The sequence below is a fragment of the Bos javanicus genome, chromosome 4 (genome assembly GCF_032452875.1).
Source record: "Bos javanicus breed banteng chromosome 4, ARS-OSU_banteng_1.0, whole genome shotgun sequence".
NCBI classification, from domain to species: Eukaryota; Metazoa; Chordata; class Mammalia; order Artiodactyla; family Bovidae; genus Bos; species Bos javanicus.
Window position 1 is genome coordinate 12,377,188 of NC_083871.1, and position 16,478 is coordinate 12,393,665.

At 41.0% G+C, this 16,478-nt stretch overlaps 1 protein-coding gene across 1 annotated transcript in view; it reads left to right on the plus strand.

Moving 5' to 3' along the window:
* Positions 1 to 14,074, plus strand: part of COL1A2 (collagen type I alpha 2 chain) — a 36,674-nt gene extending 22,600 nt beyond the window's left edge. The window contains exons 32-52 of the mRNA XM_061413462.1: positions 990 to 1,097; positions 1,861 to 1,914; positions 2,832 to 2,885; positions 3,602 to 3,655; positions 3,757 to 3,810; positions 3,907 to 4,014; positions 4,376 to 4,429; positions 5,267 to 5,320; positions 6,314 to 6,475; positions 7,446 to 7,553; positions 8,219 to 8,326; positions 8,671 to 8,724; positions 8,814 to 8,921; positions 9,068 to 9,121; positions 9,727 to 9,834; positions 10,306 to 10,359; positions 10,482 to 10,589; positions 11,140 to 11,398; positions 11,814 to 11,998; positions 12,660 to 12,902; positions 13,613 to 14,074. Of these exons, the coding sequence (XP_061269446.1) occupies positions 990 to 1,097; positions 1,861 to 1,914; positions 2,832 to 2,885; positions 3,602 to 3,655; positions 3,757 to 3,810; positions 3,907 to 4,014; positions 4,376 to 4,429; positions 5,267 to 5,320; positions 6,314 to 6,475; positions 7,446 to 7,553; positions 8,219 to 8,326; positions 8,671 to 8,724; positions 8,814 to 8,921; positions 9,068 to 9,121; positions 9,727 to 9,834; positions 10,306 to 10,359; positions 10,482 to 10,589; positions 11,140 to 11,398; positions 11,814 to 11,998; positions 12,660 to 12,902; positions 13,613 to 13,759 (2,238 nt within the window). The 3' untranslated portion in view covers positions 13,760 to 14,074. The remainder of the gene's footprint in view (positions 1 to 989; positions 1,098 to 1,860; positions 1,915 to 2,831; positions 2,886 to 3,601; positions 3,656 to 3,756; positions 3,811 to 3,906; positions 4,015 to 4,375; positions 4,430 to 5,266; positions 5,321 to 6,313; positions 6,476 to 7,445; positions 7,554 to 8,218; positions 8,327 to 8,670; positions 8,725 to 8,813; positions 8,922 to 9,067; positions 9,122 to 9,726; positions 9,835 to 10,305; positions 10,360 to 10,481; positions 10,590 to 11,139; positions 11,399 to 11,813; positions 11,999 to 12,659; positions 12,903 to 13,612) is intronic.
* Positions 14,075 to 16,478: the final 2,404 nt, after the last annotated feature.

Below are 16,478 nucleotides of genomic sequence, written 5' to 3' on the forward strand. Positions count from 1 at the left end.
TACACACATAAATGAATTAGTATGGGTTTTTACTCTTTTCTCATCACACTATTCATACTTTTGTCTTAATCTAGAAACACCATACATATCTGGACACAATTTTTAGAGAATGAACCTTTATACTTTCCCAACATCCTAGAGTAAAATTTCAAAAAGTAACTCAATTTTAATAAGACAATTTGTGATGATAAAAACTAACTGGACAGTACTTTCATCTCCAAAACCGAAGCCTGAAAACTTGCGTTTCAAAATAGAACCTGTGATTTAGATCTTAAAATAGATGGAATCATACATTTCTGAAAAACAGATTACTTCAACCACGGTAAAAAGAAGGCAATTTATACTACTTCTGATTCTTACCTTTACGGGGTAAAGAGTCACTGTAAAAAGCTATTTTGGTATATGGAAGGATATTGGAAAAAATAACAATACGGTAGGAGGGCGAGAGGAAGGAAGAATGGAAATATTGGTTCTCTGAGAAAGTACTTTCAAAGGGTTTTATCTCGGAAGCCAGTCAACAGATTTTAAGTACATGGAATTGTAAGGTGTTATAGAAAAATGGAAGCTATAGTCCCACTCTTAAGAAGATTAAAATGTAAACATCTCCCTGGTTGATGAGGTCTCTTTCCACATTTCCTGTCTAGGCTAAGAGACTTCACCTTGAAACATGTTTGTGGGCGCACATTCTTCCCTTTCTGCCTCCCATTGTCGTCCTCTCTTCTCCTGCAGGCCTGCCTGCCTTTAAGAGCGGGTTATAGAAAACTTGGCGGGCCCCCGTCCCCACCCCCCACTTCTCTTCGGTCCCCAGGTCATTAACAGCGTCTCCCTCACTTAGAGCCTCCCTCTTTCGGTCAGCCTCCTTTGTGTCTCTCTAGGCAGGAGAGAATGCTATCCATTAAATGTATAAATTGGAAGCCTTCAAGAGTTCGTCTCTCCACTTTCTTCTTTTTACCGCAGCAATAATTGATTTCGCATGTGTTTGATTCAAGGGTGAACCGGGTGTGGTTGGCGCTCCAGGCACTGCTGGTCCATCTGGTCCTAGCGGACTCCCAGGAGAGAGGGGTGCGGCTGGCATTCCTGGAGGCAAGGGAGAAAAGGTACTCTCGGCGCTGGGCCTTAACACATACTGTTGATGAACTCTAGCAAACAAGGCTGCACAAGGTTAACCTTTTTTTTTTAAACGGTTCTTGGCAGGTGGTCTGGTAGCATTTTGATATCTATCTGTATACATTTCCCTCTGCCACCTAGCACCTACGTGTTTCTAAACTCACCAATCTGGCAAAATTCCTTGCTACCATGGAATTTCACGCAAACAGATGGTGTTGAGTAATACATGAGGCTCATTTTAATGCCACTAACAATAATGCCTCCGCCTGCCCTAATTAATGGGAAGAAGCTATATTGAACAGCTGTCAACCGTGCTGCTGCATTAGTTATGCCATAAGAGGGATCGGCCGCTGAAGCCCATTGTGATGTTGCCTTATAATTCTGTCCACATGAGTTTGTACCTCACTTGATTATGCTTCAGGAGGGTGCATGGAAATTAGTAAAGAATAGTTAACACTAATCTGGAAAGGGACTTGAATTTTTTTGTTGTTGTTATTTTTTCCTTCCGTATTTCTATCAAATGAGTATTTCCATTCGAGTTTTTAGAAGATGGTAGGAAATCAAAACATTACTAAAGATCTTAAATGAATTATATTATGAATTATATTAAATTATTTTATAATTTTATTAAATTATATTATGTTATGAATTATATTAAATGAATTATAGCTTCTTCTGTAGAAAAAAAAAACTCAATTTTGATTCAAAAGTTTGGTTGGGAAATAAAAAGTTGCTTTTGCTTTATACTTTTAGGGTGAAACTGGTCTCAGAGGTGACATTGGTAGCCCTGGTAGAGATGGTGCTCGTGTGAGTAGAATTCTATTTGTACTTATATTGGTGTTTTTTTTTTTTAAACATTTCACTCCATTTGAGTTGAGAAGCTTTCCAAAATGGAACTGACAAAAGAGAGAGTCAGGGTTAGTAAAAGGGTATTCCAATCACATCATTTTACATGTTCCAAAAGAAAAATTCAAAAGAGGACTTACTCCCTTGAAAATTATGAAAATTATGAATTTTCTCCCTTCCTTAGTTTTAACTGTACCAAGTGCAAACTACCACCCCAAATCTCTGGGTTTAACAGAACATTAAATTATTGTTTAAACTAACATAGGGCTTTAGGAAAAAAAAAAAAAGCAGTAATTCTTGCATTTTAAGAAGCCATATCCTATAACAAGGTTCTATATACCCTAAGAATTTATCATTCAAGAGCCGCCCCAAGATTAACTGTTAATGGCGTGGAGGTGCCAATGATAGTCCCATCAAGGTATAATAATCCTACTCTAGAATACTGGCCTCATGGCTTTTCCGGGCCATAAGCCCCTTTGGTTCTTCTCACCTCTCCCTCAGTGCTGGGAGCTCCCTGTGACACATTCATCATAGTCCTGTCTCTGAATCACACAGTCCTAACTCTTCTTAACAACGCTAGTCATTTGCTACCCTCCAGGGAATTTTAAAAGAGCAGAGAGTTCAGATCTCTGCAGTTCCTAATCTGGCCATAACCTAGACATTTCCATGACCTTCACCACTGCGGTAACTCTCCTCCTGGGAGTGGCTTCTGATGCCTTGATAATTAGAACTGAAATGCATCAGAGGCTTTCTTGATGTCTATCCCGAGTGTCCAGTGAAAGTGTTCCACCACTGATTAAGCACAGCAAGGGGAGAGGGTAAGTGTCCCTTCTGACGGTACCGGGTGTTATTGACAAGACTTCTCTTTTGGGGTCTAGGGTGCTCCTGGTGCTATTGGTGCTCCTGGCCCTGCTGGAGCCAATGGGGACCGGGTAAGCATGCATTTTCACTGACTTGCAACTCTCTGACTGATAGCAATATCAAAAATTCCCTGCTGCCCTGGTCCCATAGGGCCCCAGCAATTCATTTTTATGCCTTTGTATAAAGCCCATCTATTTAAAAACATACCTGTTAGTGTGGGGCAGCAGAGAACAAATGCTACGTGGTTAAAGTTCTCTTCCTTTTCTATACATGTGCCTGGTATCTGAGCTATATCTTAATCCCTATCATTTGTTTGAAAGTCTTTTGGGGTTGCCCATTAACAATATCCTAATGTACTGAGCTTTGCTGAAGCCTTCAATTGTAAAAAAAAAAAAAAAAAATCAATAAAATACATGTGTTCCCATTTCACATCGAACAGTCCACTTAAAATAGACATTGTTTATTGTATTGTGCAAATTGCCACAAGTAGATCAGCCTCGTGTCCATCTAAAAATTAAAACGTCCTCCTTCTGGTATTGCGGACACTGACTTATAATATTTCTACAAGTGTATGACCAATGCCCCTGCAACCTCCAAAATGAATACAACATTAGGCAGAGTAAGAGTCCATTTCACTTCTATCTGTGAGATGGGGATTAGTCGCCTCTTTGGATGCAGTTGTGAACTCTGACGAGAACCCACTGGCTCCCTCTGTCTCCTTTCCTGCCTACCTCTTTGAGCATCTGTGGGAGGCGCACTGATGCACTCATTTTGGGTCCCTTTGTAGGGTGAAGCTGGTCCCGCTGGCCCTGCTGGCCCTGCTGGTCCTCGTGGTAGCCCTGTAAGTAGATCAATTCTGGATCAATTTGGACCCTCATAACTTTTAGACACCGATGAGTCTGAGGTTTGCTAAGATATTTTGCAATCCCTTCTCCCTCCTAGGGTGAACGTGGTGAGGTCGGTCCTGCTGGCCCCAACGGATTTGCTGGTCCTGCTGTGAGTATCATGTGATGAAAGTTCATCCGGAAACACCCCAAGTGAACAAATAGAGTGCACTGGAACACCTGAACTGTAACTGTTCCTTTCCTACAGGGTGCTGCTGGTCAACCTGGTGCTAAAGGAGAGAGAGGAACCAAAGGACCCAAGGGTGAAAATGGTCCTGTTGGTCCCACAGGCCCCGTTGGAGCTGCCGGTCCGTCTGTAAGTTGAATCCACAAGTGGTCAACACAGCCTGGGCAGTTACCCGTGAAATCTTGTAACAACATATATCGATCAAGTGCCTACTACCCATCAGGGAACATAGCAGACAGAAGACTATTTTTAAAATGAGTTAAAACTTGTGTACCCACTTTACATATTATAAAAGTATCATAAATATTGTTTTATCTCATTTATTGGATAACCCCCTAAAGATGGTAATATTGAAGTGGGGATTTTATGTAACAAAGATAATCTCTAGATTTGCTTCTAACAGACATGGAAATAATCCATTTGAAGAAAAGAGTAACATTTATAAAGGTTGTTCTGTGATTTGACCCCATCTTTCTTTGTTTGCATGTAGGGTCCAAATGGCCCACCTGGTCCTGCTGGAAGTCGTGGTGATGGAGGGCCCCCTGTGAGTACTTACAGTGGATTTGTATCGCTTTTCTTTCTTCAGACGCTATTAGGGACAACTAGAGAGTTTGGGAATTTTTGGTGATTTGGACTATAATAAGGGGAGTCTTGAGGCTCAAGCTAACTCTGGAGAAATTCTGATACTGAAGTTAAGGGTCATGTTCCTGGAATGTTAACTTAAATTCCAGCTGGAACTCAGTGCATTGTATATTCTTACCACTTTACTTGAGGTAGTAATAACAAGGTTAAACCCAGGTAGTTTCATTGTGAAATGGATAAAATATTTCTTTGGTACCTTTTATCCTTCTATTGATACACCCCTCTTCTGCCTGACCAAGTCCCTTCCCTGGGTCACATTGACTCCCTAGAGACCCAGAGCTCCCTAGGAATGAACTCCACTGACTCCTTCCTCCTTTCATTGGACAGCAGTTAACACCTTGGTCTTTTACTGTACCTTCCTCTGAAAACAAAATGACTTACTCCATGTCCATTCCCTTAGCACCTAGCCAGGTGGTTAAGAGTTACTAATATATACACATTGATGTATAATAATATAATAGTGTCTTGCCTTTATAACCATCATATAATCTAATAGCATTTCAGAAAGAACTATCAGAGCCTTAATGCAAAACACGTGCACTGCAATCTGGGCCATGCTGGTCAGGAAGATGTGCGGAGATGGAGGGTCTTTGGGGTCCTGGTTAAAATAAAACCCTCTCCAGGGCTGTCACTCCCTACTCTTTGGTCCGTCCTTGGTCACATGTATTGAGGATTTTCCTTCTTACCCAGATTCCTGGAGTTGGTGCTGACTGGGGAATTTTAATGTGCTTGCTTTTAGGGGGCTACTGGTTTCCCTGGTGCTGCTGGACGGACTGGTCCCCCTGGACCCTCTGTGAGTAAATCACTTCCCAAACGTGTCTTCATTTATTTACTCTGGCCAAAATCCCTAGCCTCTAGAAGGAAACTGTTAAGAAACTCTCTATGAAGAAACATGCTGCTAGCATTTTGCTGTGACTTTCCTAATCTGAAATCAGTTGTTCTGAATCATTAAGGCAAAATCATCAGAAATTATATTTTCTAATATCAGTTTAAGAGGCTTTTATTCATATGAACACAAGTCCCCTTGCCCCTTTTAGGGGCATGGTCTCTGTTTAAAATAAAAAATCAAGACAGTTTTAGTCACTTATCAGTTATTTCTATATCCCATTACCCTTTATGGCCAACATTCTGCCTCCATTGTTAAAGTATAATTGTTCCTGAATTTAAAGGTGGTTTGGCCTCTAATTTAATTTTGATTCGGACTCTCCTGTCAGGACTCAAGAGAATTTAATTAATTACCAAGGATTAAGTCTTCCGGTTAAGGTTTCTGGGGGAAAAAAATAGCAGAGATGTTGATTTCTTGGAATCCTTTCACAGGTTCATAACAGGAAAATCTTCATTCCCTGTAGGCATTTAATTAAACCTAGTTGAGAGCATATGTGATTCCTCAATTATGAACAAAATGCCTGTACTGGCTTTCTTCGAAAAGAAACAAGTGGAGTCCTCCAAAACCCACAGTCCCATTCGTTTACAACTGACTATTACAAGTCAGCATAGCTCTGATTCCAATGTGCTGCAACTGTGGCACAGCACTGCTTCTCCTCACAGATATCTGCCATACCCTCTGCCTCAGTTGTTCAGTTTATTACAGCCTCAGGAAGGAAGAGGAAAATTGCTTCTTTCTACAAGAAAGATTGTTTAAAGGTCTAAACCTTTCTCCAAAATGGCCAGGATATTATTTTGTGGCTTCAAATTGTTGACATCTTAATATTTAAAACCTCAGCTGCTCTCTCCCTGCTCCATGATGATTAACAGAAAGTAAGTGACCTCATACATTTGCTCACAGGGTATCTCTGGCCCCCCTGGCCCCCCTGGTCCTGCTGGTAAAGAAGGGCTTCGTGGGCCTCGTGGTGACCAAGGTCCAGTTGGTCGAAGTGGAGAGACAGGTGCCTCTGGCCCTCCTGGCTTTGTTGGTGAGAAGGGTCCCTCTGGAGAGCCTGGTACTGCTGTAAGTGATTTCAGACTCTTCTTTCTTAATACCTTATGTTGAATTAAAATAAGTCCCATATACAAATCTTCACATGGCATATATTGGTTGATGAGTATTGCAGGTTCTCAAGTAGAACTCAGTTGAGCCAGGAAATCTGTGCAACAGACACTGAGGTGTCAGGGCTTCAGTAGATACTCAAAAGGCACTGGGTGGAGGTAACAATGAGTGAGTGAACTCACTGTTTTATCAACAGAGCCTTTTAAGCTGTTGAGGGTACCTTACTGGTACTGGGATTAGAGCAAAATTCTATTGCTGTGGTCATCCTACTGTAAATTAATCGATCTCAGTAAGCTACCAATTTTTTAAAACATGCAGTGTGCAGTATTATTGCCACTTCTGAAATGTGATTTTACTAGACCTGGTTTAGTTAGAGGCCAAGGTCAAAAATTTTGCTTCCCAGCATAAATTCTATGACTCTATTCCCTCACTCTATGATGACTTCATTAATCCCAACCACGTGTTTTTAAATGTCATTCCACTGGTCTCAAGGAGAAACCAGATACAAAGAAATATACGTGCCAAAATGGAAACTAATTGTCATCACTAGAGAAAAGATAGCCAAAGATATGTCCTACTAATAGGAAGTCACTAGCCTTTTTCCTGGGTTTCCCAGATGGCACTAGGGGTAAAGAACCTACCTGCCAATATGCAGGAGACTTAAAAGACATGGGTTCGATCCCTGGGTCGGGAAGATCCCCTGGAGGAGAGCATGGCAGCCCACTCCCGTATTCTTGCCTGGAGAATCCCATGGATAGAGGAGCCTGGTGGGCTATACTCCATGGGGTCACAAAGAGTCAGACAGGACTGAAGTGACTTCGCACGCACGCAGCCTTTTTCTACACTAAGGATAAACCCATTCTCAGAATCTCAAACCAACCTGTATTATCCTGTAGGGTCTTACAGTAATAGTATTTTTATTGTTGTTTAGGGGCCTCCTGGAACCCCAGGTCCACAAGGCCTTCTTGGTGCTCCTGGTTTTCTGGGTCTCCCAGGCTCTAGAGGTGAGCGTGGTCTACCAGGTGTCGCTGGATCTGTGGTAAGTGTTTGACACCATTCTTATCCTCGTTAACATAATAAAAGATGTTAAAAGCTGCCACTTCAACTGTGACAGATTGATCACTGAATAACTCCACTTAAGATTTTTTATTCATGGCATTTCTTTATACAGATCACATGTCACTTAACTGAGACGCTTTAATACTACCTCCCTTAGACACATGTTAGAAAGACACAGCTTAACATTATGCAGAACAATTTTTGTTCTTTTTTACATGCTTAACAACAATATAAGCTCTAATTGCATTTACTCCTTTGGAGTACGAAATGCTAGCATCATTTATCCTGGAGCAAGAATGAAACTCTGCAAGTTCTGAGTCATTCCATTAAACATAGTATGTGACAGTAACTAGGAGCCATCTAATCTCCATAAACTCTCACCTTGATGAATTCATTTTATCTGGATTATCAGATGAAATGAGGCCCACTTTGTTTAGGACGTTCCCAAAGTACATACAACTGACCATCTCAGTGTACAGGAAGAGGGCAAGGATGACACTAATAACACTTCTTACCATTAGGTGACCCCTCACTTTCCACTTACCTCCTCTCTCAAAACTGGAATCCCCTGACTAGGATGGCTTTGGGAGAGTGAGACTAGCCCTCCATCCAGTGAAAGGAAGTTTGTCTTCTCTGCCTCTTTAGGGTGAACCTGGCCCCCTCGGCATCGCAGGCCCACCTGGGGCCCGTGGTCCCCCTGGTAATGTCGGTAATCCTGGCGTCAATGGTGCTCCTGGTGAAGCCGGTCGTGACGTGAGTCCAACATTTGGCTTGTAAAATCTAACTTAGCAGTACATCACTGTGTGCACCTTTGTAGCCTGAGCTGAAGTCTAGTTGTACTAACCACTGTCAGGACTGAAAATACTAAAGATAACTTGGAATGAGTGTTTAAGTAGCATACTTCAAGGTGGCCGAAATATTAAAAACACCTCTAAGAAAAAAATCTAGGTTTGCAAGTTTCTTGTTCCTGTTTTTGAACAGCCTGAAAGCAGGTTGTCTACTGGGCACTGGGAGTAATGAAGGCAGGTAGCCCAACTGTAAGGGGCCGGTGGGCTACAGTCTCTCTAAGTGCCTTAGCTGGTGTCATGTCTTCACAGGGCAACCCTGGGAATGACGGTCCACCAGGCCGCGATGGTCAACCCGGACACAAGGTCAGTATGCCTCGTCATTGTTCTGTGACTTCAAAGGGGACTACAGTACACGCCAGACTGACGCTGAGCTTCATGTTTGCCTTCCATAGGGGGAGCGTGGTTACCCCGGTAACGCAGGTCCTGTTGGTGCTGCCGGTGCTCCTGGCCCTCAAGGCCCTGTGGGTCCTGTTGGTAAACATGGAAACCGTGGTGAACCGGTGAGTGTGTCAACACCCCTTAATGCTGCCATCCTTATCGGGCTCCACCCCTGGCCTCCCCACGCTTGGGAGCTGGGGAGGGGGCGCCCAGGGAGGAGGATCTCGGGCTTGGCTGCTAAGTTGTGTTTTTCTTTTCTGATTCACAGGGTCCTGCCGGTGCTGTTGGTCCTGCTGGTGCCGTTGGCCCAAGAGGTCCCAGTGTATGTACATGGAGATGGTTTCTGTGCAGCGTTTAGGGAGGATCAGTCTAGACTGTCCATTAAGAAGACAAATAATACATAGACTATATATATATATTTTTAAAATTTAGTCCATGTTGAGAGTTGCTACAGACAGCTTTTAATCTCTTGTATTTCAAATCTCTTCTTATTGGTATTAAATAATCACAAAGATTGGACTTTCTCAGTGGCCCAGAGAATAAAGAATCCGCCTGCATTGCAGGAGACCCGGGTTCGATCCCTAGGTCGGGGAAGATCACCCTGGAGACGGGAATGGCAGCCACCCCAGTGCTCTTGCCTGGAGAATTCCATGGACAGAGGAGCCTGGTGGGCTACAGTCCATAGGGTCGCAAAGAGTTGGACACGACTGAGTGACTAACACTTTGATTTTCAATCACAAAGATGAGCCACTTAACAGAGAGCTGAACTAAAGAAGACTAAGGAAAGCGGTGGGAGTATCACCCCCCTGGCTTTCAGACCTTTCACATATAGAGTTATGTTTGTAAATAGACTGAACAATATTTGTGAAGACCTCAGTGTTGTTTTTTAACGGTAAATGTCCTGTCTGTCCTTCTTTTTCTTCATAGGGCCCACAAGGTATTCGAGGTGACAAGGGAGAGCCTGGTGATAAGGGTCCCAGAGGTCTGCCTGGCTTAAAGGGACACAATGGGTTGCAAGGTCTCCCGGGTCTTGCTGTAAGTACAGTATGGAGAAACAGCTTATATCTGTACAGATCTTAAAGTCCTTCAGCTGAGAATGAACTTCCTCTGAAGTTCACTGCTGTTGTTCTAAAATGTCCTACATCGTATTCATTTCCTGTTCTCTGGCTAACTCCATAGCTCAGAGATAATGCTGTTTCATCCCAACATGGAAGGGTGAGGGTTAGAGGAGGTAGAAATGTACATATACTAAGATCTCCTGGCAACAATGTCCTTCAGCCCCAGTTAAATAAATATAATTAGAGGAATGACTAATACTGCACTGTGAAATAGCTTATAGAAAAAAAAAATAATTGAATAGACATAATGAAAGAAAAGAGGCCCATTTTACAATTTTAATTTTCTCAATCCAGAGTCCATTGAAACTAAAATTTTCTGTTCAGTTTTTTAAAATCTGTTCATCAACACATGTTCTAAAGGTGTGATTTTCCTGTTCTCTCTTTAAAGGGTCATCATGGCGATCAAGGTGCTCCCGGTGCTGTGGGTCCCGCTGGTCCCAGGGTAGGTAAATCTAAGAGATGTTTATCTCTGAAAAGATCCTATGGCAGACAGTGAGTCCCAGACCACTTCTCCCTTGTGAGGTGTTCACTGGCACACACAGACTTGGTGTCCTTCTTTCCTAGGGCCCTGCTGGTCCTTCTGGCCCTGCTGGCAAAGACGGTCGCATTGGACAGCCTGGTGCAGTCGGACCTGCTGGCATTCGTGGCTCTCAGGGTAGCCAAGGTCCTGCTGTAAGTATGATTTGGGGAAATAATAAAGGGCATCACTGACCTATGGGAATATCTTCTTTAGACCAAACCAAGACAGTGAAGGGCTTCCTTGGTGGCTCAGAGCGGTAAAGAATCCGCCTGCAATGTGGGAGACCTAGGTTCGATCCCTGGGTTGGGAAGATCCCCTGGAGGAGGAAACGGCAACTCACTCCAGTATTCTTGCCTGGAGAATTCCCTGGACAGAGGAGCCTGATGAGCTATAGTCCACATGGTCGCAAAGAGTCGGAAACGACAGAGTGACTAAAGCATACAAGACAGTGATAACAACACATTAAAGTAGTCCCCCATTTCCCTGCTTTCTAAAATATATAAAAATTATCTGTACCTGATGAACTCTTTAAGCCCATCCCTGCAAGTATGCCTTGGAGCAAGTTGTTATTACATGAATTTGATTCTGTTTTACTTGTTAGGGCATGCTTTTGTGTGAATCTCCATGGAAAACCTGTTACCATTGGTGTCCCTCACTGTGACCAAACCCAGAGCCTCTTGTCTCTCACTTCCACCTCTGCAGGGCCCTCCTGGTCCCCCTGGCCCTCCTGGACCTCCCGGCCCAAGTGGTGGTGGTTACGAGTTTGGTTTTGATGGAGACTTCTACAGGGCTGACCAGCCTCGCTCACCAACTTCTCTCAGACCCAAGGATTATGAAGTTGATGCTACTCTGAAATCTCTCAACAACCAGATTGAGACCCTTCTTACTCCAGAAGGCTCTAGGAAGAACCCAGCTCGCACATGCCGAGACTTGAGACTCAGCCACCCAGAATGGAGCAGTGGTAGGTTGAGATATCCAATTAGAATGACCCTTCTCACAAGTTAGGCCTTTCAAAGCCATCTCCCACTGATATGAAAGGGTATTTGAGTCAAAATGGCATTATGTGAAATCCTACTCAGTTAATAAAGTATTTTCTTTTTCCAACCAGCACCCATTTTCAAGATTGTATTGATTCGTATTTCTACCCTTTTCATGGTAATACATACCCTGCTTTTGATTTTCATGGAGAGGAGAGGAAGAACTGTCTGATTTTGAAAATAGTCACCCTCTTCCTGTTAATGTAGAGTAGACAATGTATAACTGTATGATAAAAAATGCTACTTTTGGGAATCAGAATTTCTCAGTAGTAATTTTTAGAACCTATGCTCCTGTCACTCAATGAGAGGTTTTATGATCTAGGTCTTTTTCTTTTAAAGGTTACTACTGGATTGACCCTAACCAAGGATGTACTATGGATGCTATCAAAGTATACTGTGATTTCTCTACTGGCGAAACCTGCATCCGGGCTCAACCTGAAGACATCCCAGTCAAGAACTGGTACAGAAATTCCAAGGCCAAGAAGCATGTCTGGGTAGGAGAAACTATCAATGGTGGTACCCAGGTAAGGAATTTTATAAACATTCCTTTTCCTACTAAATACTATCTAGCACTATTTGCTTTTTAATTATCCTCATTTTGGCCTTTTACCAAAATGGGCTTTTTAAAAGAACCTGCTCTGTTCTTGGGTTCTGTTACTTCCTGGATTGCATATTACAGATAGATTGATTGGACATGTCCATACAATCCAAAAGTTATTATTCAGATATGACTTAACTGATAGTCACTGGAGAAAGTGACAATGTCACATAGTGTGAAGGAGTACAAGCCATCATCTAGTCCGGTATCCATGAACATATGTTTTCAAGATGTGAGCTTTTCTGAATTTCTAATTAAAAGTTTTCATTAATTTTATTGGTGGAAAATAAAAGGGTCTAAATCTCTACCTTCTTGTTCTTATTTTTAAAAGGAAACATATATGTAGAGAGAGAGGAGCTTTATCTGAAATAGGTCACTTTTTGAGATGACTTGCCTCGGCATGGTAGTTCCTGTGTTCCTTCTAGGTAGCTGCTACTTCAAAGACGAGTGAATTGAGTCTCCTTTAAAAGTTCAGGTTCATACCTGAGTCCATTATTCTTCTCTATACCAGACTATTTTTTTAAATTTGACTTTTAGTATCTGAGTCCTTCTTCATTTAACTGGAATTCCCATATTACTCTCTGTAGTTTGAATATAATGTTGAAGGAGTAACCACCAAGGAAATGGCTACCCAACTTGCCTTCATGCGTCTGCTGGCCAACCATGCCTCTCAGAACATCACCTACCATTGCAAGAACAGCATTGCATACATGGATGAGGAAACTGGCAACCTGAAAAAGGCTGTCATTCTGCAAGGATCCAATGATGTCGAACTTGTTGCCGAGGGCAACAGCAGATTCACTTACACTGTTCTTGTAGATGGCTGCTCTGTAAGTAATAGTGGAATATGGGAATAACAGTAATTTGGGAAGTGGGATAGTGGAGCTTAGACCATTAAATGAACAGATGAATGAGAGACCTAACTTATTTTTCTGTCATAAATACATTTGTTTAAATTCAGATGGTAAATCCAGAGCATTCTTAACAGATCTTGCCTTCTGAAATTCTCTGAAATACTGAACTATATACTATGTTCCATGTATTATTTTTCTTTTAACATGTTTTTTAAATGATGACGTAAAGCCATAACTTACAATTACTTGAGGTTAAAAAGGCCCAGGCTGTAATTTATAATATAGTACATAAGGGGCTTCCCAGGTGGTGCTACTGGTAAAGAACCCGCCTGCCTATGCAGGAGACATAAGAGATGTGGGTTTGATCCCTGGGTCGGGAAGATCCCCTGGAGAAGGGCATGGCAACCCACTCCAGTATTCTTACCTAGAGGAGCCTGGAGGGCTACGGTCCATAGAGTTGCAAAGAGTCAGACATGACTGAAGCAAATTAGCACACATACTACATAATAAAATAATTCTATATGAATAATATCTGATATATATTTCTATATAAATGTGTGTTCTATATAATTATATATTATACAATATAATTGTATGTAATATATCTAATTATAATATGATACAAGATGATTAGATTCCATAACAGTGCTGCTTTATGTATATTCCTGTCTTCTCTTTTTAAACAGAAAAAGACAAATGAATGGCAGAAGACAATCATTGAATATAAAACAAACAAGCCATCTCGCCTGCCTATCCTTGATATTGCACCTTTGGACATCGGTGGCGCTGACCAAGAAATCAGATTGAACATTGGCCCAGTCTGTTTCAAATAAACGAACTCAACCTAAATTAAAGAAAAAGGAAATCTTAAACATTTCTCTTGGCCATTTCTTTTTCTTCTTTCCTAACTGAAAGCTGAATCCTTCCATTTCTTCTGCACATCTACTTGCTTAAATTGTGGGCAAAAGAGGAGAAGGATTGATCAGAGCATTGTGCAATACAATTTAATTCACTCCCCCTCCCTTTCCCCCTCTCCAAAAGATTTGGAATTTTTTTTTTTCAACACTCTTACACCTGTTGTGGAAAATGTCAACCTTTGTAAGAAAACCAAAATAAAAATTGAAAAATAAAAACCATGAACATTTGCACCACTTGTGGCTTTTGAATATCTTCCACGGAGGGAAGTTTAAAACCCAAACTTCCAAAGGTTTAAACTACCTCAAAACACTTTCCTGTGAGTGTGATCCACACCGTGAGGTGCTGACCAGAGATGAGCTGAGGTATTTGTGTTTTTTTGTTCAAAATACGAAGGTGCTAATTAACAGTATTTCAGATACTTGAAGAATGTTGATGGTGCTAGGAGAATTTGAGGAGAGATACTCCTCTGCTGTTGAGCTGTATTGTGTATTTTTTTTCATTTGACTTAACATCAGTACTTTACATCTTATTCCCACAAAGTAAGTGGATCATTTGCCCAACATTGTCCTCTTCTTTAAATTCAGCATTTGTTCTTTGCCAGTCTCATTTTCATCCTCTCCCACGGTTCCAAAGAAGTCTTGTTTCTCGGACAAGCAGAAAAATTAAATTGTACCTATTTTGTATATGTGAGATGTTTAAATAAATTGTGAAAAAAATGAAATAAAGCATGTTTGGTTTTCCAAAGAAAATATTGAGTAGAATTCCTTGCTTCAGTGCTCTTCTCAATATAAATATAGATTATAGCAGCTCCACCAGCCATAATACCAAGTATTTCTCATTAGATAGAAACTCTGCAAAAAGGGCAGTTTGGTATGGTAGAAAGAGCAGAGAACAAGGACCCTGGGGATCTGAGCTCCAATTCTGGCTCAGCTCCTTCCGGCTAACTGACCTTGGGCATTTCACCTTCCTGAGTTTCGCTATTTATCTATAGTATAGGGAAGATTCCTTCTCTGAACTAACATTTGCCCTACTCAAAATACATAATACTTAAGCAACATGGCAGAGGTTGACCCACGTTTATGCTAAGTAGAGGTCCATAGAACCTTTGGTTTATTATCCATTAAGCACTTTGAAACAGTGGCTGCAAGTTGGTCTATGCACAATTAATACTATTAACTAAAACCGTTTCAAATATTCAGTGAAAAACGCCACACATTTGCATCTGCTGCAGCTGAGTACAGTGCCTGTTAAGAGGCAACGTGTGTGCTGTCAGTCAGCACAGACTCTTGTGGATAATAGTACCGTGAACACCCACCTGCCAAATCAAGTTCGTTCTCCTCCCCTGCACCTTTCAACGACATCTTTAACACACTTAAACATAGTACGTGTCAAGGAAAATGTTCAGATTCATTTAGGACTTATTTCCTGTTGCAGAACATAATTGCGATTGTAATATTTGCCTCCTGCTATAAAATCATCAAGATTCAATTAATTTTAAAAGCAAAAGAGTGAACATGATAAAAATCTAAAATTAACTCTGGAAAGTTAGCAAGGTCTACTAACCAAATGATAAGTTCAAATTATGGTCCCTCTACCACCAAAATCAGATCCCTGGGATGCTTATTGAAATGCAGATTCCCAATCCTCAGCCACCAAATTAAGACTTAGTAAGGAATTAGTATTCTTTTAAGCACCTTGAAAACTTCTGACAGCGCACCAATTGGGATACCATTGGATAAAGTGATTTCAAACAATCCTTTGTAGCTTTAACATTTTATGTCTGGCAAGAAAGAATCAATACCCTTGACCAAGTAACATAAAGAAAAACTGAACCTTTGGGATCATAGTATGAGTACTCCCCACAAATTGCTAATTGAAATAACAAAGGTAAATTTACATAATAACCAGTTAGAAATCTCTGGATTAAAAATACGCTATGCTCAGGCTTGCAGTATAAGAAACAACCATAAAGATAGCATAAAGAAGGGAGAAAGAAGCAGGAATAAAACCAACATTTATTGACTACCAACTATGAGCCTAAACTACGCTATATGATAATGACTGGTCAAACTATATCCAAATAGGGAGATTTCCTAATGACTTAATAGTCATTTACTCATCTATCTGTGACTAGTATAGTGAAATAGTTAAATAATGGTAAACCTGATAGATAACAATAAGGAAACAAATGATGGCGTATCTAATAAATACCAATGAGGAAAAAATGATATATCTAACAGATATTAATGAGAAAACAGTGAAATAAAATTTTATATCCCAGTAACATTTATGAGGATAATTAAAAGTAAAAAGATAATAGAATGTCACAGTCTTTAAAATATATTCAGGTACACTGTCATTAAAAATATTTTAAATGCATATAAAAATACTAAGAGTAGGGATATTCATGTATTAACAATAGAAATGATTTTATTTATAAATTATCCAAATTTTCTGCAATGTAGTTATATTACTTTTGTCATTTATAACAAATTTAAAATATCACGAAAAGAAATACACAGTCACAAGTGAAAACGATCCTGGTTGAGGAGTGACCAACCCCAGGGGAAGGGTGGTCATCCTCCCCCTCACCCCCCACCTTCTGAAAAAGAAGGAAAATCCTGACCTACAGTG